This window comes from Parus major, chromosome 1A (genome assembly GCF_001522545.3).
Source record: "Parus major isolate Abel chromosome 1A, Parus_major1.1, whole genome shotgun sequence".
NCBI classification, from domain to species: Eukaryota; Metazoa; Chordata; class Aves; order Passeriformes; family Paridae; genus Parus; species Parus major.
In genome coordinates, this window is record NC_031773.1 from 48,963,188 (window position 1) to 48,983,446 (window position 20,259).

The 20,259-nt window shown below is 55.1% G+C and overlaps 2 protein-coding genes across 10 annotated transcripts in view; both read right to left on the reverse strand.

The window, feature by feature from the left end:
• Nucleotides 1-209: 209 nt before the first annotated feature.
• LOC107204511 (histone H5) lies at nucleotides 210-1,129 on the reverse strand. The gene has a single exon (XM_015627771.3). It carries the CDS (start codon nucleotides 952-954, stop codon nucleotides 376-378), a length of 579 nt encoding a protein of 192 aa, XP_015483257.1. The 5' UTR covers nucleotides 955-1,129; the 3' UTR covers nucleotides 210-375.
• A 5,404-nt stretch (nucleotides 1,130-6,533) lies between these two features.
• Nucleotides 6,534-20,259, reverse strand: part of TRIOBP (TRIO and F-actin binding protein) — a 21,685-nt gene continuing 7,959 nt past the window's right edge. For 5 of the 9 annotated variants that reach the window (XM_015627758.3, XM_019006646.2, XM_019006648.1 and 2 more), the window contains 14 exons: nucleotides 16,655-16,711; nucleotides 16,237-16,305; nucleotides 15,726-15,815; nucleotides 15,002-15,046; nucleotides 14,806-14,915; nucleotides 13,808-14,363; nucleotides 13,119-13,229; nucleotides 11,048-11,195; nucleotides 10,436-10,547; nucleotides 9,901-10,060; nucleotides 9,464-9,577; nucleotides 9,079-9,165; nucleotides 8,053-8,210; nucleotides 6,534-7,348 (listed from right to left, as the gene is read on the reverse strand). In XM_015627758.3, the coding sequence (XP_015483244.1) occupies nucleotides 8,055-8,210; nucleotides 9,079-9,165; nucleotides 9,464-9,577; nucleotides 9,901-10,060; nucleotides 10,436-10,547; nucleotides 11,048-11,195; nucleotides 13,119-13,229; nucleotides 13,808-14,363; nucleotides 14,806-14,915; nucleotides 15,002-15,046; nucleotides 15,726-15,815; nucleotides 16,237-16,305; nucleotides 16,655-16,711 (1,815 nt within the window). In that variant the 3' untranslated portion in view covers nucleotides 6,534-7,348; nucleotides 8,053-8,054. Of the gene's footprint in view, nucleotides 7,349-8,052; nucleotides 8,211-8,645; nucleotides 8,928-9,077; nucleotides 9,166-9,463; nucleotides 9,578-9,900; nucleotides 10,061-10,435; nucleotides 10,548-11,047; nucleotides 11,196-13,118; nucleotides 13,230-13,807; nucleotides 14,364-14,805; nucleotides 14,916-15,001; nucleotides 15,047-15,725; nucleotides 15,816-16,236; nucleotides 16,306-16,654; nucleotides 16,712-20,259 lie in introns of those variants that run through there. The other 4 variants (XR_004497481.1, XM_019006645.2, XR_002001731.2 and 1 more) reach the window with 4 other exon arrangements.

Genomic DNA, 20,259 nt, shown 5'->3' on the forward strand with positions numbered 1-20,259 from the left:
CCCCTGATGTCTTTGCCTGGCCCCAGCAAACACATAACCCCCCTCAGAAGCGGGGGCAGGACCAGGAATTGAAATCCTGCACGACCCCAACAGACACACAGAGTCACCATCACTCCCAACACACAACAAGCAGCCCAGCGTTAATAAAACCAACAGACACACACACCCCCAAGAAATTTCTGAGACGTCACAATAAAAACCCAGACCAGTAACATTTTAAAATTGTTTTTTTTTTCATTCATCAACTGCCTTGTTTTAGCTATTTCAATTCAAGAATAGAGAATTCTTTATAAAATGCAGTAGAAAGGAGTAAAAATAAAGGCAACAGCTATTTACAGAACCAATGGGGAGGGTACCGAGACGCCTCTAGACTTCTCACTTCTTCTTGGGCGATTTCCGGGCACCGGACTTGGCTCTGGATTTTGACCGCTTTGCCTTCTTGGGTTTGGATGCCTTCAGGGACTTGGCCTTAACAGTCCTTGGCTTCTTGGCTTTCTTCGGGCTCCTTGACTTCTTCCTGGCCTTCCTGGCGGCAGATTTGGGCTTCTTGGCCGGAGACTTGGCTTTCCTGGACCTGGCCGTCTTCCGAGGCGAAGTGGATCTCCTGGCTGCCTTCTTCCTCTTCTTGGAAGGAGACCTCTTCGCCTTGCTGGCCTTGGCTAGGCGGAAAGAGCCGGAGGCACCAACTCCTTTGGTCTGCTTGAGGACTCCAGTGGCCAGCAGGCGCCGAAGGGCCAGCCTGATCTGGACGTCGGCATTCTGGCCCACCTTGTAGTGGCTCTTCACGTACTTCTGGATGGACTGCCGGGATGAGCCGCCGCGGCTCTTGTCGGCCCGGATGGCTGCCGTGATCATGTCCGAGTACGCAGGGTGGGCTGCCGGCCGCCGCGCTGACCGGGCCCGCTTGGGCTTGGTGGCCGAAGCCGGAGGCAGTGGGATCGGGCTGTCGCTCATGGCGAGTGCTTCGTCCCGCGACGCCCCGCTATGTCCTCACGGCTGGAAGCGTGTCCCGCCCGGCCTGGGACCCCCGGCCGTGGGCGGGGAGAGGCTGGGAAGGGAGCGGTGGGTGGGTGAAGCCGCAGCAGAGCCAGTGCCGCCTGCCCGCCGGTGCCCCCGCCGGTGCCTCTGCGGCCGCGCCCGCCCCGGGCTCCCTTTAAAGGCGCGGTGCGGACCGCGGGGAGGACTGCCCCGCGCGCGCCACCCGCCGCCCGTGTCCCCGCGTGTCCCCTGCCACGCCCTGACCCGAGCCACCGGCAGGGACAGGGAGGGGGACACTGCGGAACAAATAAGAGTATTTGGGGGAACAAATGGTGGGGGACGAGGAGGGGCACTGGTGGGATCAGCGGGGGAAGAGCGAGGACTTGTTCTTAGTGGGGCAACTCAGGTACGAGGTGAATTTTGAGGGATATTGTGTAGGGACAAAGGAGGATACTGGGGGGGACTTTGGGGATGCTGGTAAGACAGGGACAGGCATGCCAGGGATACTCAGAGCAACACCAAGAGATGCAGAGGGACACTGAGGGAGAACACAGGGTTAGGGAGGGATGTTTAGGGGCAACACAAGGAGACACGCTGGAAAAATATCAGGGCACAAGGAAAGAGACTGTGGAAGATATTAAGGGGGCAAGAAGGGACACTGGAGAAGACACTGGGCATGGCACCAAGGAGAAAAGAGGGAGCGCTGGGCACAAGACAGCTCAGCAGCAATACCCCCATGGCCCAGTGCCACTACTCCCTGTTCTGCCCCTTTGCTCTCCATCTTTAGGTGCTTTAGGAACACCAGCGCAGCCCTTGCACGTGAATGGTGAGGGGTCACAAATAACAGGCTGTGTCCTTGTTTTGGGAGACACACACAGCCCTTAGTGAGGGGACAGAGCGGGGACATAGTGGCAATCAGCCATCCTTTCCCCGCTGGGTGAGCAGTCGGCTGTTCCTGGGAGATTAAATATAGCCACTATCATCATCTTGCCTGCAGGATTCAGATGATGGTTCCCCTTATTTTTTAAAAACATGCGGGTGCAGCCACCTGGTGCCCATCAACATGCCGTGCTGGGCTCAGAGGTGAACCAAACCTCCCAGTGGTACAGTATAGCCTTAAAATAAACAGAGAGCCCCTCTCAATAACCTCTGTGTGCCCTGGGTGTCCAGGGCCATGAAAACCACCAGCCAGGGACACAGAGAAGTATGCATCAATAAAACATCAATATAGATACATAAATACAAATATAAATACAGAATTTAAATAAAAGGAATAGTAGAAATTGAGATAATAGAAATAGAATTACAGGATTGTTTGGGCTGGAAGGGGCCTTAAAGATCACCCAGTTCCAATTTCCCTGCCATAAGCAAGGACACCTTCCACTAAACCAACTTGCTCAGAGCCCCATCAAGCCTGGCCTTAAACACTTTCAGGGACAAGGCATCCACAACTTCTCTGGGCAACCCATTCCAGGGCCTCATCACACTCACAGTAAAGAATTTATTCCTAATATCTAAACTTTCCCTCTTTCAGTTTAGAGCCATTCCCCCTTGTCCCATCACTACATTTAGATAGAAATAGAAATCTTTGGTAGCTGCTCCTGTGTTATGTGAAGACCTGGCCTGGGAGAAGACATTCAGGCCCCTGATGCTTTCCCACAGATGGAAGGACCAAGTGCATCTCCTTGAACCTTCCTCCCTGATGGAGTTTCTTCACATGCTCTGTTCCATTTGGGTCGTGGGAAAGGTTCTCAGCACCTGCAAACCTTTTGATTTAATTAGGAGCAAACTGCCCCTAATTGTGGAGAGGGATACCCACTCTCCTGCCTCCCTTGGGGTTTGCTTTTGCTTAAGACCTAATACATAAATGGCTCTCCATCCCATATGGAGTGCACGGGCAGGGAGCTCTGGTGGCCACTGTACAACACTTGGAGCGGCCGAAGGACCTCTCATTTTCCCTATCCCGGAATAAACCGCCAGCGCTGGCTGCCTGCACGTAGGCAAAGCCAGGCACACAGATAAGGCACCATCTGCTTTTATTTGCATCCAAGCTGGTAACCGTCGCGAGCGGCTCGCCCACGCGCCAGGCTCTCAGGGGAGATGAGGAGGGTTTAGGAATTGGCCCCCGGGGTTGGCACACACAGCACCACGGGCTGCCTGCAGAGCCTCCAGCCCAAAAACACGGGCAGCGATTATCAACCCCGTGCAGAGCTGGGGAGGCAAAGGCGGGGGGGGGACAGGTGGCAGGGAGGGACACGGCAGATGCTTCACCTAACTTTGGCCACCTTAGCGGTCTAATCTCAACCCTTCACCTGGGCAGCTCCTGCAGCTGATCCCAGCTGCTCATCCTCCTCCGGCTGGTGCCGCTGCTGGCAAACAAAAACACTCTCCCCCGTGCATGGAGGTTCTGGCCCTTTCATCCAGACTAGATCCCTAATTTTTCGCCACTCAAACTAAGGGGAAGATCCCGTGCCCCCAGGTGACTCACTGGAGGGAAGGCACACAGGTGGTCACAGCTCACAGGCTGCTGCTGGCTTTGCACATGGGGGTAACCTGCTCAAGGCAAGCCCCCAAGCACCCCACCTGATACTGGAATGCACCCCTTGAACCTCACACTGTTTTGACCATCCATCTTTAACATGAACTGGTTGGGACTGAGAGGATGAGAGGATTTTCCAGACCCTGGCAAGATGTCAGGCCTGGAGGTAGAAGGCAGATGCTGCCAAGCAATGCAACCCCTGCTGCCTCTGAGAAGCAGGTCCAGCACTTCTGGCACCCCACTGCAGGGAGCACAGGGAACTCATCCAGTGGAAAGAGTTATTCCCATGGGCACATGTATCACCGTGGCCATCTTGGGTTCATGCCTGTATTTTTGGCCACAGGAACCTGCCACCATGCCCAGGATGGGGTGGATTACCCCCTGCACCCACTTTTCTCCTCAGAATTGCTACCCAACCACTCCAAGCCTCCTGAACCTCCCCTTTCTGGCATTATTCTGCAGATATTGGGAAATCCCACATCTCCAACAAACCCCAGAGGATAGAGCCTGGCAGAAGAATCCTCTCTGTAATCCTGTTTACCTTCTCCTCCCTGTCTGCAGAGTTCAACCAGACCCCATGGGGATTTACACATTTCCAGCTGCAGATTTTGTCTTAAATGGTCAAACCACGTCCACTGTGGATGTGCTACGGATCTATCGGGTAACAGCCCCTGCCTTGTAGGGGCAGGACAGCTGTTCACAGACCTTTGAGAGCACCAGGGCACTTCTGGCAATAAATGTCAGAGATAACATTTCATTTTACCCTGTTTCCATTTCAGAGAGACTCAAAATCCCCAGCAGCAGGACTTAGTCTTGGTGGTACTCCGATCCAAGTGCTTCTGTGCTTTTTTAAGAGCAAAACAGGGAAACTAGCTGAGGTTCCAGCTGTGCTCATCAGAGTTTCAGCTCCAAGTCCCCGGTGTGCAATGCAGTGTGGTCAGCCCAGCATCAAGCCACTCAGCCTGGCCATTTCTAGGGGCAGAGCAAGCTTGAAGGATACAAATACATGGCAAAGGGACATTGTCCCTGACTGCTGGACTGATTGCCACTGTTTTAAAAGATTTATGGGCTGTTTTTTAAGGGCAAGCTCCTTATGTGAGCTGGGGTGCTGGCTCATACGGTGATGCATAGCTGTGGGTTTTCCCTGTGCTTGAGGCTGGGATGTTTCTCACAGCCACAATCCAGCTGCAAGCAAGTGGATGGGGTACAAGCAGCGCTTTGGAATGTTTTTTTGGGCTCTGCCAGCCATCATGCCTGTCACCTATGGGTGTTTTGGTCATCTCCTCTCCTGGCCACTCTTCCCCAAGCCAGCTGCCCTGCTCCCAGGAGATAAGGATGTGGAGATGGCGGGGTGAGCGTTATCACCCCGACACAGGCGAGACAGGGTCTGCCTGATTAAAGCCGTGCCAATTTTGGAGGTGGTGTCCCCCATCACCCCGGGATGAGGGGATGATCCTACCCTGCTGGGGACTGATCTGCAGCCACAGAGCCTCGAGGAGGGGCAGCTCCACCACATGTCAGGGGCACACACATTTCGCCCGTGCTTACGCCACACATTTATCAGGCTGAGCAGCCCTCGACAGAAAGGCAGAAAAAAACAACACACCACCCCAACAAACCAACCCAAACACAAGATACCAAACTCTTTGGGGAAGGGACGGGTGAGCAGTGTGCAGTTCACCCTTGCTTACCCTCTGCTTGCCCCCAGTGCCCCACTTTTGGGAGTTTCCTCCCCCAAGAGCAGGTACAACGATGCAGACTGTTTGGTTATTTTTTCTAAAAAACACACATGGCCCACAGCACTAAGCCCTCAACCCTTTTCCCCCTTTCTCTTTCGGCTCCTAGAAATTCCCATGGCAAGACCAAGCTCTGCAGCCAAGAAAGTAACTGCCCTGAGCTGTTCTCTCACCTCTTGCCAGTCCAGCCCCACAAATGCCAAACACTCACCCCATTCCAAATTCAATGGCAACAGCCATGTCCTGCTGGGAGGCAGAGGGAAAAGCATGGACCTTGGGCAGGACAGGGACAGAAGGGTTTCTAGGCCAGAAGCAGGAGGCCAAAACGATCAACAGTGAGTTCTGGTGCTTGACAGGCATAGTAGGGAGCTGAGCTCATTGCTTGGACTCTTGCACCATGGTTGCCCAGGGGCCTCGTTCATGTCACTAAAATCTGACACCAAATTCTACCAGTATTTGTGACTAACAAAGTGATCTGCCTTACCTAAGGAAAGTAATTTCTGCAGCACTTCCCAAGGGAAGGGCAGGCCTGCACCCTCTTATCCTAGGGGATGCCAATACCATGGCAAGGTGATCACATCCTGAGCAAAAATGTGCCATCCTAATACCCTTCATTTCAGCTGCCACCATATCTGTCACCTCCATCCAAAAATCCTCCTTGACCCCTTTGTCTTTCCTTCTTCAGATGCTGCCTCCAGCCCCAGGATGTGACCACAATTAGATCTCTTCCGTAATTGCCAGCACCCTCTCTATATAACAACAGCTCCTGTTCATATTGGGATGGGGCTGAATGAGTAGTAGTCACCCCCAGGTCCTCCATCCTGACAGAAAAGCAACATGCTTCACACAAAAAACAGGAGGAAGAAAGCATTTAAGATCTCTCTTATCTCCCCAGGATCTCTATATACTGTTAACTCTGCCAGCAATTTGCAGTGCCATGTGCCCTTCCAATACTGGATTTACTAAATGCAGCCCAGGCTCAGCTCTTCCTCCATGAGGTGCAGGGTCCACGTGGAATTTTGGGAGCAGTGCAGAGGAGCAGATTATTTCCCCCCTCAAACCCAAAGGTGGGGCAAACTGCTGGATAACAGCACTGCAAGGCTCCTCTCACTCTCTGGCCAGGGGTGCTCCTGCTGCTTTCCCTCACCAAATCCTGAAGAAAGGAAACAGCTGGTCAGTATACACCAAAACCTTGAAAAATCACACACACACACACACACACACACCCCTCTCACCACTCGATTAGGGCCACATGGCAAGACTTCTTCTCAAGAAACACATTTTTCTCAGCAAAAGGGGAAGATTTTATTAATTTAAAAGTTGAAGGGCACAGCAGAGCAGCAGCAGCTGCCACTTTGGGGAGGTTGGCTCGGGCGGGTGCAGTAGCAGCCTCACAGCTCCTCTTCCCCAGAAAGGAGAAGCCCCGTGGCTCTGGGCTCCTGCCAGTTCAGGTTCTTGCAGGAGCCAAAAGGGCAGTCACGGAGAGAGAGCTCGATCATGCGGACTCTTGCCAAGGTGTCCTCTTTCAACCATCTCAGGCAAGCACATCCATGGCAGATTGCCCCGGCGGCTCCCTCCTATGGCTTGCGTGTCTTCTCCGCGGGTCCCTGGGGGTGGCACGGGGAGGGGGAGCATGGTCCTTGCCCTACATCCCAGGGGGACCGTGGAGACATTTGGAAGAGAGGGAATATGTGCCGAAGGTGGCTGTGTGTGGCCAGGAGAAACGGGGCTAGGAAAGGGGAGGGAAAAAAACAGGTTCTCTTTTTCAGGTTAGAAAAATGCTGGTGATGTGGTAAAAGTTTTCCTCCTCCTCTTCCCCTTCTTTCCACGGGGGAAAAAATTCCTCTATAAAATAGAATTTTCACATATAAAATCCTGAAGAAGGTGCATGTAAGGAGCCAGTCCAAACAATGTGCTCAGGTATGCAGGCAAAAAGGGTTTCATCAAAAACAGCTTTGGGAGGGGAAAGAGGAGGTTGGGGGTGTGTGGGATTCCTTGCCAAGGTGGTAATGGGTGGGGATTCAACCTCCCTCTCCTCACAGGTGAGGAATGGAGCAAATACAAAACAAGAACAGATAACAAATGTAGAGCAGACCTAGAGAGAGAGACAAAACCAGAAATGGTTTAGAAAGATTCCAGGGAGCGCAGAAATGCCATCCCCCTCAGCTCCCTGGGGAGATGGCTGGCTGGTGCCCCGCTACAGACCCACTCATCTCAGCACCCATCAGCGAGCAGTGGTGGAGCAGGGTGAGCCCCATCCAAGCAAGAAGCAGGAGCACTCTGGACAACAGGATGCCCTTGTTCCTGTCACCCTGCTCGCCCCCATCGGTGGCAGAGATGCCTGCAGGTGAGCTCCAGGGAGATGGGCTGGGTCTAGTTGGTCCTGCTTTGATGCAGACCTAAAATTATCGTGCTGTGATAGGGAAACCACTTCAAAGGTGAAGGGAGCAGAGCCACTGCCTACACAGGGAAAGTGTAACTTCCCACGCTGTCACCCAAGCCACGGGGCAAAGGCCAGCATTTGCCTGGCTCCCACAAGCAGCCTGGCTGAGCAGTGATTGGTGCTGGCTGCATCAAGAGCACCATGAAAAGGGGGCTGGGGCCCTCGGGAGAACATCAGGAACAACAGGAGGGCCAGCAGTGCTGGCCAAGAGGATGCGAGAAGCAGAGAAGGATGAGTTTAAGCCTTAAGTTTCAAAACTGAGTGGAGCAGGAGAAACTGGCAGCTTCCACACCCCTGCAGCAGCCAGCCTCAGCCACCTGCACCCACAGGGGACATCCCAGCTTCCCCAGGCTCACCGCTACTTGCTGTTGCACAGCGACTCCTTCTCCTGCAGAGCCGCCATGGCCAGGCGCAGGTGCTCCTTCAGCTGCTCGATCTCTCGCTCCGAGCGCACCTTGATGTGATTCAGCTCTGCATAGACATCTTGGTATTTCCCTGAGGCGAATCTCTTGTCCTGCCAGGGGAGGGAGAGGGGTAAGGCAGGTTGCAGGGCTGACTTTAGGGAGGGTGGCAGCAAGGTGAGCCCAGCAGAAGAGTCAGCAGGTGAGGAGGGGAGAGCTAGCCCTGGGTTTGAAGCCCGTCCCAATCTGGGCCAGGCAGAAACCATTCAGAAGAGGAGCATGGAGGTATCACTTTGCAAACACCAAGCCAGGGAAGAAGGCAGAGACACTGGTCCCACAGTAGCAGAGATCTGCAGCACCGGGTTGAGGAGGTGATGTGGGCTTTACCATGGCTCGTGTGCATGTGGGGCAGCCACATGGGAAACATAACCCCACCAGGGATGCAGGCCACTGGGAGAGCTGGGTGCAGCTGCTTATATGGCCAAAAACTAATGTAAGTTATAAACTCCTGGAGCATCACTGAATTCCAAAGCCTGTTTCAGGCTCACCTTTGGCAGAGGTGTTTGAAAATTCCTCTGAAGGAGCTGCTGCCAGTGGAGGGAGCAGCACACCCAGAAATGGTGCCCAAGGAAACACATCCACTCAGAAAGGGGACAATTAGAGGAAGCAGGATGCCAGGCAGCCTTCATCCAGATTTTCCACTTGAAGAAGGCAGCCTTGTCCATACTTGTATGCATACATCTGGGCAAAGCAGCAGCTAAGTCTCTGTGACTCTTCCCTTGTACAAGGTCGGTCTATGCCAGTCCGTGCTGCTGGAGCTGCTATGTGCTCTGCAGTCAGCAAGGACAAGCAGTACAGGTGACAAGAGGGTTTGTCTTGAACAGCCCATCAAACCCAGCCAAACCCTGCTGATATGCAGCCCTGCTGCTTCCCTCCCTTCCCTCTCCTGCTCTCCCCCAGTTACTCCCAGAAAACACCGACCTTTTGCATCATCTGCAGCTCCTCCCGGAGGCACTGCACCTCCTTCTTTACGTACTGGAGCTCATTCTCCTTCACCCGCAGCAGCACCTGGGCCAGAGAAGGGGGAGAGGAACCAGAGGTGACTCAAGAGCCACCGCCTCGGAAAGGCCGGCAGGCCCTGCCGCAAGCGCGGCGGTGGAAAAGGAAGGAAGGGCCAGAAGGGCTGGGGCAGGAAACGGCGCAAGCAGCCTGAGAGAGCGGCGGAGGGCAGGCTTGCGTTCTGCTTCCTGCACCGCTCCATTCCTCACCCCCCCTCCCACTTGCTCCAAGCCAAAGCCATCAAGAGGAGAAGACCCTGGGACGGGAGGGGATGGAGGCAGCGGGGCAGCCAGGGGGAGCCCCGTACCTCCAGCTCGCAGGAACTCCGCTCATTGTTGTGTGAAGCGCGGTCCCCAGAGCCCCGCGATGAAATAAAGCTCCGCAGCTTCCCGATCTCATCCGAGAGGCGGGTCTGCAGCTCCTGCAGGCAAAGCCAAAAGACGTCAGCCACGGCACAGATCTCTTACTGTCCTGACCATTCCATCTTCATGGCAGCCTTTGTTCAGCTTAAGAGACCACGTTGTAACACCCTGTCCACAGGTAATGGCATCCAGAATACACTCGCCATATATAACACCACAGTCAAGACAGCCTCTAACTCTTAATCTTTTTCTTTCTGATGATACAATCTCAGAAGGGGAGAAATATGAACAAATATGGGAGCTTTAACAGAGGGGCTGTGCTGTGTGAGGGAGGAACATGCTCCAGTGCTCCTCTCTGCTGGTAGGAAAGCCCTTCTCTTGCCTGATTTTTCTGGAGGAGGTCCTTCCCCTCCTGCTGACAGCGCTCCAATATCTGCTCCCGCTCTTCCGCCTTCTGGGTGAGCTCCCCGATTTCCAGGCACTTTTGGGAATACTGCTCAGAAAGCACCTGCAGTTCCCGCTTCAGTGACTCCACATCCAACCTGCCGAAGAGGCACCAGCTCATCGCTGCCCCAAAACCCTTGCCAGCTCCTGGCCCCTGCACATGAGCGTGGTGCTTCTTGGAGCCCCGAGCCATGCAGAAGAAATGGAGCAGCTTTCCATAAAGAAAATAGAGGGGAAATAGCTATAGGTATGAGGGAGGTGCTATAGGGAAAAGAGTCAAGCAGGGGACAAACCTCCCTGCCCCACAGCTGCAGCAGCCCTGGGAGCCACTACTGGGCACCCACTAGCCCTGAGGAGGGAGCTGGGGAAGTGGCAGGAGGAAAAGCTCAGGGCTAGAGCTGAAAATGGGGTGTGGTGACAGCAGCACAAGGCGGCATCATTGGACAAGAGGACTGAGAGAGATCCTTTCTTACTGGTGCTGCTTCTGGAGGGCTTCTGGGAGCGAGCTGCATTGCTGGAAGCTCCGTGTCCTGCCCATCTCCTTATTCATCTCCTCCCGGTGGGCTTTCTTCAGTGCCTCAATGGCTGCACAGGGGAACAATGAGAAATGGGGGATCAGGCTGTGCCAGCTTCATGGAAAACACACCAGAGAACTGGCTAAGCTCTCGCCACTGCAGGCTCCCAGATCCATCTCTGCAGGAGAATGGAGCGGTGGGGAATACCCCTTCTTCCCTCGGGGTATTCCCCACCGTCTCCACGCTCCAGGATCATCATGCTGCCAAGGGGACTGACACAGGACACTGTGGGAGCTCTCTACCACTCCTTACCCACCTACAAGAAAGCGCTGGGCCCCTCCCAGCCATGCACAGAAGCATGACCCTGTTTCCCTCAGTATCTTTACCACTCCACCAGCGCCACAGGAGCGAAAGCACCAAAGCTCGTGCTCCAAGGAGCACCAGCCTCACACCAGTACAGTCCACAGTGTGGCTCCAGATGACTGGGACGACTGGCTTCTGGCAAAAGACACTGGGGAGAGGCAGGAAGGACCCAGCTGAGCAGGGGCACTGCCTGGTGTTTGCTCTGACCTGCTGCCGTTGCCGCCGCCTCCTCTGCCAGGAGCCGCTCCTTCTCCTGCCGCAGCCGCTCCAGCTCCCGCTGGTGGTGCCGCTGCAGCTCCTCCATCACTTGCTGGTGGGATGACTCCATCTCAGCCAGGCTGCGCTCACAGGCCTCCTGTTGTGAGGAGGAAAGGAGGGCTGAGAGACCAGGAGGGAAGAAGGAAGGGCTTGGGCCAGGACAGGCACCTGGCTGCAAGTCCAGGGACATTTTGAAAGAAGTGAGACTACTTCTTCTCGGGAGGGTCTTTTCCTTCTGAAAGTGAGGTGGTGCTTTAATCACTGAACACAACCATTTGATGGGGACACACATCTTTGCAACCCCACTTTGTGCTTTACAGAGGAAGAAAGTTCCTCTAGCTCTTAAAACTAAAACAGCAAGACAGAAACAACCCTCTTGGTCCAAGAGCTGGGGATAACATGCCCGACACCACAGTGCCAACCCACTGCCTGGCTGGAAGGGATCAACAGTGAGAACTGCATCTCAGTATCTGCCTTTTAAATGAAGCAGTGTCCCTGGAATCAATGGAAACCGAGCCTCCTCTCCTGAAAAGTGACACCCTGCACTACCCTGTGACATGATGGAGGTTGCCAAAGAGCCCTCCCTACAGCCTAATGATTAGGGATCCTCCTCACACAGCTCTCCCTCCTTTCTGATGGCTCCGAGACCAAGGGAATGGTTCTTTCCATGCTGAGTGCTATGGTTAACTCGAGTCAGAGCAAAGCAAAGAGCTTCCCCCTCTGGATGCTGGCAGCACCTCCCTGAGCTCTCAGGAAGGATTTGTTCACCAACAAACTGTGTCATTATGATTAATAGCCTGGGCCTCAAAGACAGCAGAGAGCTAGGAAGTCATCACATCCCCCAACAGCTCCTTGCCATCCCGTTCCTTCCCCACTAAGGCTCATACAAAAGACACTGGAACATTCACACTGTTGGGTGAATGCAAACCCTTCCTGGCTACTCCTTTCTGCTGTGATGAGGCAAGCTGGGAAGCTTCACAGAACAACAGAGGAAAAGGTGAAGAATCAGTTTGGTGAACTATCCACGGACCAGCTGCAACCCTTGGCAAACAGAGAGAGCGAATCCTTTGGGGAAAAGCCAAGTTTGGTCTCAGATGTGAAATGCTGAGCCAAGTTATTAGGAAGATAAGGAAGTTCCTCCCCACTGCTTTTGCTTTTCTTTTTGACCATAAAGAGGCCTGTAAGTTATAAATATTAAATCACGATAACACAGAGACTGGTCTGAGCTGAGTGCTACAGGGCTTGTGGGTTTCTTTATCTGTGCTAGGTACAGCCAGCCCTGTGGAACAGACTTCACCAGCCCCAACTTCCTGCCCTGCCAACCCCCTCTGCCCCGGTATCTTCCACCATGTAAGGCCCATCCCGAAAACCCCACTCTATGGTTGAACGGCAGCCTCCACACAGGAAATCCCAGCGGGATGTGACCCTGCTTGTTTTGGATGAGTCCACAAGAGGGGAAAATAAATAAACAAAGAGAAGTGAGAGGATGAAGCATGAGCAAATTCTACTTTGCTGGCTCTCCCACATGCTGTCCCTGCAAATGAATGGGCTGTGCTGTCAAAGTGACCTTCAGGGCTCGGGCTGTCCCCAGGGACTGACTGACTGCTTTTAACAAGACACCCGGGAGCCCCAGTTAGCAAGAACCACATGTGGTGAGCAGCAAACCACCAGGGAATGACCAGAGGCTCAGCAGGAAGCTGCTGACCCGCTCCTGACCTGGAGGATGGCTCACCCCCACAGCCTGGGACAGCACTGTGCCCACATGCAAAGCACAACACAGATCCCACACCTCTCCCCAAATTATCCTTCTCTCCCTTTATAACCCTGGCCCCTTTAAGGCCAGGAAACATGCACCAGCCTTTATGTAATTAACATTGATTAGAAATGGGCCCAGTTAGGGTCACCATGGCAACCCAATGATTAGCGATACCTGCCCGGCAATAAGCTGTGTACCAGCATTTCCCAGTTTGGTCCTGGGACTGACCCCCCAAGGCCTGGTCAGGTCAGGCACTCTACTCACCTGTGAGATGTACCCTCGGGGCACGTGGCTGTCCCCCTGGGACTTTGCTGCCTCCCGAAGGCTCTCATTTCTGGCCCGGCAGGACTCCAGCTGTGCCCGCAGTGACTGGATCTGTGCCAGGGAGGACAGAGAAAGATGGTCAGGTGGAAAAGCGCCACGGCCTGACCAATGTGCCACATCCAAACCGTGGGCTTAGGGATGGCGAGGACAACACACGGCCAAAGGAGGCCTCTGCTATCCCAGCAGCCTGCCAAGAGACCAAACTGGTAAAGCCAGCCGCAGCCTGGTTAGTGCCAGCAATGAAGGGAGGAGACATCCCAGCTTTCAGTGGTGGATCCATGCTGGAGGAAACCACCACTGTATGGCTTCTTTCAAAGGCCAGCAGGTGAAGCCCTTGCAGGCTTAGGAATAGCCAGGAAAGAAAGGCTGTGAACGTGCTCCCATGAAACACACAAGTAGTGCCATCAAATAAATCATCCTGGACCAAAACACGCTCTGGGGAACCTTTGCAGATGTGTGAGAGCTGGCTTCTAGCTTTGCATTAGTAGGTTCCAAAAGTTTCCATGCACTCCAGGAGCCAGAAAGAACAAACATCTCCCTGCACCTCTGCCTCGCTCTTCTGCAGAGCCACAAGTACCACATAAAGGGGCCACCAGAATCCCAGTTCCACAGAGGAGGAGTGCTCTTACCTCCTTTTTCAGCGCCTCATTGGTGTCTCCCTGGCCCCCCTTGCTTTGGTTCAGCAGTGTTGTCAAGGGCACCCGCCGCAAGTCCTTCAAGGGCAGGCGCTCCAGCTCCAGCCACTTCTTCTCTATCTCCTCATTCAGACGGATCCGCTGGTCCTCCGAAAGCGGAGGAGCGGGGAGGTCCTGCTCCCCGGCCTTGCGGGAAGGCTCTCCTGCGGGGCCATCGCTGTTTGGGACCCTGCCATCGGGCGCCTCGAACCATTTCCGCCTCTCCTCTGAACGGACGGCCAGATCCCGCTCCAGCTCCTCATACTTGGGAGTTCGGTCGGAGATCCTCAAGCTCCCTTTTGTCCTCTGCAGGGACCCCTGATTTCCAGGGTCTTGTGGCAAGGGGGACAGCTCCACATAGTCAAAGGCATGGCGCTGCCCATCTGCTTTCCAGTGACTGCCCTTGGAGTTCCCCTCGGAGCCAGAGCCCGGCCGCTGCTGCTCCTCCGTCCGGAGTGCGCCTTTCTGGGGAACGCAGTTACGGAAGTTCTCCTTGTCACAGTCAGGGAGCCTGAAAGCAGAGCAGGAACTGGTGGACAAGAGGCACCATGTGGGAAAGGATGCCAGCAGAAGCACTGCCAACTGCTCAAGGCTCAGACCCTCACTCAGCCCAGCCTTACAAAATCCCACTCTGAGTGCAGAGCTGGGCCTGTAGCATCCCATCCCCCAGGGAAATGGATTTCTCCAGCAAGGATGCACCCTGGTTCCAGCTATGCTGGTGGAGAAACCAGTCTAAACTAATGTGGTGAGGTAAAAAGAAAGGGAGGCTCTCATCATCATCAGGTTCTCAACCCCTGTCACTGGCTGGTATAACCAAGCCACTTTCAGAAGAAGCAGAGTGCTGGGCTAATCTGGGAGTGGTGAGACTTCCAGAGGGGCCTTCCTTGTGCCTGCCAGTCAGGGTAGAGGGACAGCAAGGGAGAAGAGGACAAGCAGTACTGAGCAGCTCTTACTTGGTGACGTCTGGAGCGCTGACTGGGCGCACATTTTTCCTCAGGGCCTCAATCCAGTTGCGCCGGATGCCAGAGGTCATCGCTGACAGGGTGAAGACGGCATCTTTTGTCTGCAACAGGGAGGTGACAGAGGCCCTCTCAGCACCCAGTGGATGTGCAGCAGCTCCCTCTTGCTCCCTGAGACCCACATACATACACCAGTGCTGGGCTGTTTAGGAAGGCCACCCTCTGTCTCGAGCTCCTGGGGACAGGTGGAGGGATGTTTCAGAGGGATCCTCCATGAGACCCTCTCCAAGCAAAGGCAAAAGAAACCTTGCTGGCACACTGGGCAGAACATGCATTGGTGCAATCCAGCTGCTCAGCTGCCAGGACTCAGGTGCCAGCAGCAGGGCACAGGGAAACCCAGGCCATGAAGTGCCCATCCCTGCACACCCACAGAAATACCATTTCTCATGCTGCCTTAGCAGCCACTTCCTGCTGCTACAACAAATAGCCAAGGACAGAACTGTACTGGGGTCAGGTCCAGGGTACAGGTTGTCACTCCAGGCATGGTCAGCCAGGTTACATCGAGATCTGCAGCGCTCACCACTCCCCCCCACCCCGCAGCTGTGGAAAAGTTGCCCTGGCCAACATGTCACTGAGACACTCCTGGCATTTAGCTTGACTCCTGGACTGCCTCCAGTACAGCCTTCAGCCAGCCCTGCAAAGCCTCCTCCTCCTCCTTCCTTCCTCTGAAGGCAGGCAGCCCTGATGTCCCAGAACACTGCCGCCGGTGTGTCAGAAAAACAACCTTGGGCCACCATGCTGGCACAAGATCTGTACAAATTGCCTCTGTGCATCTCGGCACAGGGAGGGAGCACGCATTCCCACCCCGCGTCCCTCGGCGCTGCCGCTCCGTACACGCGGTGCCGGACACTCACGTGTATCTGGAAGCCGTAGTTGCGCTGCACCGCGAACTCTGTGACATCCGTGCAGGAACGGAGGTCGATTTCTCCATCAAGGTCATCAGCCTGCAAGCACAGCCACCCGCTAGGACATCAGTGCTCAGCCAGCTTTGAAAAAGGCCACCTCTGCCTTCATCTCACAGCTCCCTGGGAGCCAGGCTCAGCTCTTTGAGAACCAGGCTCAGCTCCCCAGCAGAGCATGGCCTCTTCCAACCCAAGGGCCGCCAGCGGCATGGATGGAGAGCACCCCGGATACCCAGCCACAGGACCAGCCCTTCTCCCCACCTCCCACCACTGACAGTGCCGCCAGGCTTTGCCACCCTGCCTTCATCCTCTTCATCACCCCTTGGCAAAGAGCAGCTTGGCACCTCTGCCATTTTTTGGGAGGATATGGTGCTGTTGCTTGTCCCCGGTGACACCAGAACTGTGCTCCTCTCCCCCTGGCCAGGAAGGAAGAAAGGGCTGGCGAAAGGCTGGCCATGCTTACCTCCTCTGCGTTCGAGTCCCGGTAATACCTCAGGCTCGAGTCGGTCAGCACGAACCAATGTTTCTTCCACTGCAGGCGCATCAGGCAGGGGGAGGGAAGGGAAAAGACAGGAGGGAAATGGATAGGCAGTTACCAGGGAAAGCATAGGAACAAGGAGGGACGCTCTGCACTATGACCTCTCCGTCTTCTCTTCCCCCTCCTCCCTCCCAGATTCCCCTCGTGACCCTCAGCTGGGCGAGAGGCACTCGATGAACCTCTGTGTCCACACACAGAGCAAGGCACCTCCACCAAAAGTTTCCTGCTGCCTTTCCCAGCAGGAGAGACCTCAGTAAGCAAAGAGGAAGGAAATCAGCTGGCTCACTGGGGCTCTTGAGCAGCAGGGGACAGGGGAAGAGGCAGACTCTCATCTGAGGCTTACCTCTCCTGGCTCGTCCAGGATGGACATCCATCCCTTCTTGAAATTGAGAAGATCCGGCTGGAAAACAAAACAGAGAATTACCGTCTTGGAGTGGCCCCACAAAAGGGCTTTCTGTGCCAGGGGGTGGAAGGCAAGTCCCCTGTGGCAGAACAAAAATGGGAATAGCCTTTTAGGAAACTCATGGGGCTATGCGACCCTATGGCGAAAGAAAACTGGGCATAGCTCTCAGCAGCAGGCGCTCATTCCTGTAAGAGGAAGCAGCAGATAAGGGAAGAGGTTTAAAAAAAGTAAAGGAAAATATGCAGCAAAGAGGTTTCCACAAGGTGCCTCAGAGGTATTTATTCAGAGAGGGGGAGGCAGGGACAAGGAGAGCGGGCACCACCAATAAGACTTGCCTCAGAGATGGAGGCAAAGCCACGAAGAACCAGACACACTTTGTCCCAACCCTGGCTGTCCTCGCCCCAGAGCTATGTCCCTCTGGTAACTTCACCACCAATCATTTATCAAAAACATAGTAGCTCAGCTCTCATCAAAAATCTACAGGAGGCAATTCAACAGCTGTGAAAACATGCTGACTTTAAACAATGTGCCCCAGGGTAGAGATGAAGTCAGTGCTTGATCCTCTCCCTTCTCCCTCCAAGGTTCAACCCTCTCTGAGATTTTGAGGGTTTTTCTTTTACCCAGCTCTTTCTGCACCCTCCCCCTACAGAGCCTGCCCTCTGCCCAGACACAGTTACAGAAGATAAGGATGAAGAGAATTTCACCCAGATTACCCTGTGCCACAAAGGAGGTTCCATGCACTCTCTGCCTCCTCCTAACCTCATGTTGCTGGTGCAGCATCCCAACCAGTTTATCTTCTTCCCAAGGTGGAGCCTCAGAGAGCTGACTCAGGGGAACCTCTCTCCCTAGCTTTGCCCTCAGCCAAACAGGCTGGAGCTGGTCCCTCCTCCCACCCCTGCTGGCTCCCAGGAAGTTGCACCATCAAAGAATTCAGTCCAACGCCTCTTCACCGATGGAAGTCAATTTGCCAACCTGCCCCTTCTTCAGCAGCCGAACCAGGCAGGAACAGCGCTGGAGAAGTGACAGTACCAGAGCTGGACCTCCCAGAGGTCTGCCAGTCCTCTGGAAGCCACCAGCAGTCCCCACGTGTCACAACCACCAGCTGAGACAGGGCTGGGGACAAGTAGGTGGCTCAGCAAGCCGCTGGCCGCTCCACATCCCCTGAACAAGCCCAGTGGCCGGCCACAGCTGCCCCACAAGCCCAGCTCCCAGGCTGTACAGCCAGGCCAAGCCTTTCCCTGCTTTCATCTCCCTAAGCTGCTGCTCCTGGGTTACACCCAAGGTTATGGGGCGGCAAGAGCCGAGTATGTGCCGGCCCACCCTGGCGCTCTGGCGATTGGTTCAAGAAGGAGCAAGGAGTCCTGCCAAGGGGAGGTCACCGCCTGCTACAGCTTCGGGCCTGGCCAGAAGTATCCGGCAGTCCTGAGCTCCCTGGGAAGGGAGGGAAACCAGAGCAAAAGGACGTGGGGGGGCTCCCGAACCTCACCTCCTGCTGAGGTGACAGGCACTGCCGGCAGCAAGGAGACGAGGGAGATTTATGCATCCCCATCAACCCAGATTTGTGGTGGCTCCACTGCTGCCCTGAGAAAGCACCCCAAAAATTAATTCTTTCTCTGTGGCAGCAGCTCCACCCTTTTTCCCGTTATTCCTTCCAGTCGGGTGACTTAAGCTCCAGCTCTGAATTCAGAGTGGGGAGAGGGAAGGAAAGGACACAAAACATCAAAGTACAACCACTCCCCTCCTGGGACGCTCGTGCGCTCAGCAGAAGACAGAGAGATGGGCAGGCTTCGTGGAGCAGAAACACAATATAGGGAGAGAGTGGGGCTGTTGTACAGATCAGCTGGGTCTCATCTTATTGAGAATTTACAATCCCAAAGCACTAGGTGCCAAAATAATGAACACTAACAGGATGCATGCCACAGGAAAAACTGCCACAAAGTCCTGCCAGAACTGCTGCCCCCAATGCAATGCCGGGGCCAGAAAATCCCCCTGGAGGGCTTTTCCCAAGCAGGCAAACTGCAGAGGGTTTCTGCTTTCCCTGCCAGCCCTAGACACGGAGCTGCAGCTCTGTAGAACTGTCTTTGAACTATTCTTGTCATAGCAGGGTCAGTACCATAAGCTGAGGCCTCAGTTGGTACACAAAGTGCTTAAAGACACTTTTCTTCCCTTCCCCACAACCAAATCCAGTTTCCTCACCCAGCATAAAAAGCTCAGGATACCGACAGAGAAGAGCGGGGGGTTCAAACAGAACCCCGCATCCAGAGGAAACGGCCCAGCAGTGGGAGGAGGAAACATCCAGGAAAGCCGAGCTGCTGGGAGAGATCCGGGTCCCAGAGATGCAATGATGTGGCAGGATGCACCCCCGGCAAAATGCGTGGCCCTGCAGCTCGGGGCTGCAGATGGCTTGGGAGGTGGTGGCAGTGATTTTGCCCAGTTGCATCAGTTTTATGTCCAGCCCCACTGCTGGCCAGGTATAGAGGCACTGGAGGGGGGTCTCAGGTGGCTGGGAATGTAGGTGATACCTGGAAAGACTGGCTCGAAAGAGCAGGTTAAGGAGCGGCAGCTGCCTGCTCTGGTTGAAGAAGGGCTACAGGGAAGGTGATAACAGTCTGTAAGTATCCGAAGAATGTAAACACCAAAGAAGGAAAAGGGACAGGGTGGGAGCAAAGGAATGGCTCCTGGGTGGTACTGAGGCGCCAGGATGGAGAAGTGGAGGAGAAGAGGCTGCAGAAGGCTGAGAAAGCTCAGTGTCCGAGCAGGATAGTCAGACGTGTCCTTTCATCACCAGCCTTTGTCATCACCGTGCCTCTTGCTCTTCCCAAAAGCTCCTCAGCACTGCAGGTTCTGGGGCACCGCTTCCTCTCACCTCCGGGAGATGGTGCAAGGGGCTCTCGGAGCCTCCCGGAAAGCACAATGTCTCCTCTCCTCTAAAAAGGGAACCCTCTTCATAAGGCGTGGGCCCCAGGCCAAAACACAAAGCAAAGCCGCTCCAGCTCACTTGGGTGAAAGCAAAATCACTCTCAGGCTGGAGCACGCATGCAGCTCTCGAACCTACACGTGCAGTGAGAGGAGCCAGCGGGCGATGGTCTGTCCCTTTCCCACCGCCGCCCTGCGAAGCGCCGGCGGGCACAGCCCAGCCTGTCACCTCCACCAGCCCGCTCGCGGCCGGCGGCCGCCTGTGCCAAGGAAGGTTCGCCCCAGGGCCGGGATGCTCCCTGCCCCAAACCGCATCTGTTTCCCACAGGGAGCAAGCAGGAGCTCCCCACGCCCGCCCGGGGGACACCAATTTCCCGTCCGACTGCGGTCGTAGGTGCGGTGAGCTGCCCTGGCCTCAGCCCGGTCCACGCTCACGCTTATCGGCGTGGAGTGGTGCCCATCGGGGCCGAAGCGGCCACGGGGAGCTCTGGAGGGACCCCGGCGCTGATGGGCAAGGGAACCAAGGAAGAACCGCCACAACCTCCAGTCCCGGGGCCAGAGTCCCCCAGGGAGCGGCGGCTCCAGAGACCCCCGAGCGCAGAGACCCCCGGAGGCGGCGGCTGACAGCT

Coding starts and splice junctions, on each gene's coding strand:
- LOC107204511 (XM_015627771.3), bottom strand. CDS start 954: ATGAGCGACAGCCCGATCCCACTGCCTCCGGCTTCGGCCACCAAGCCC.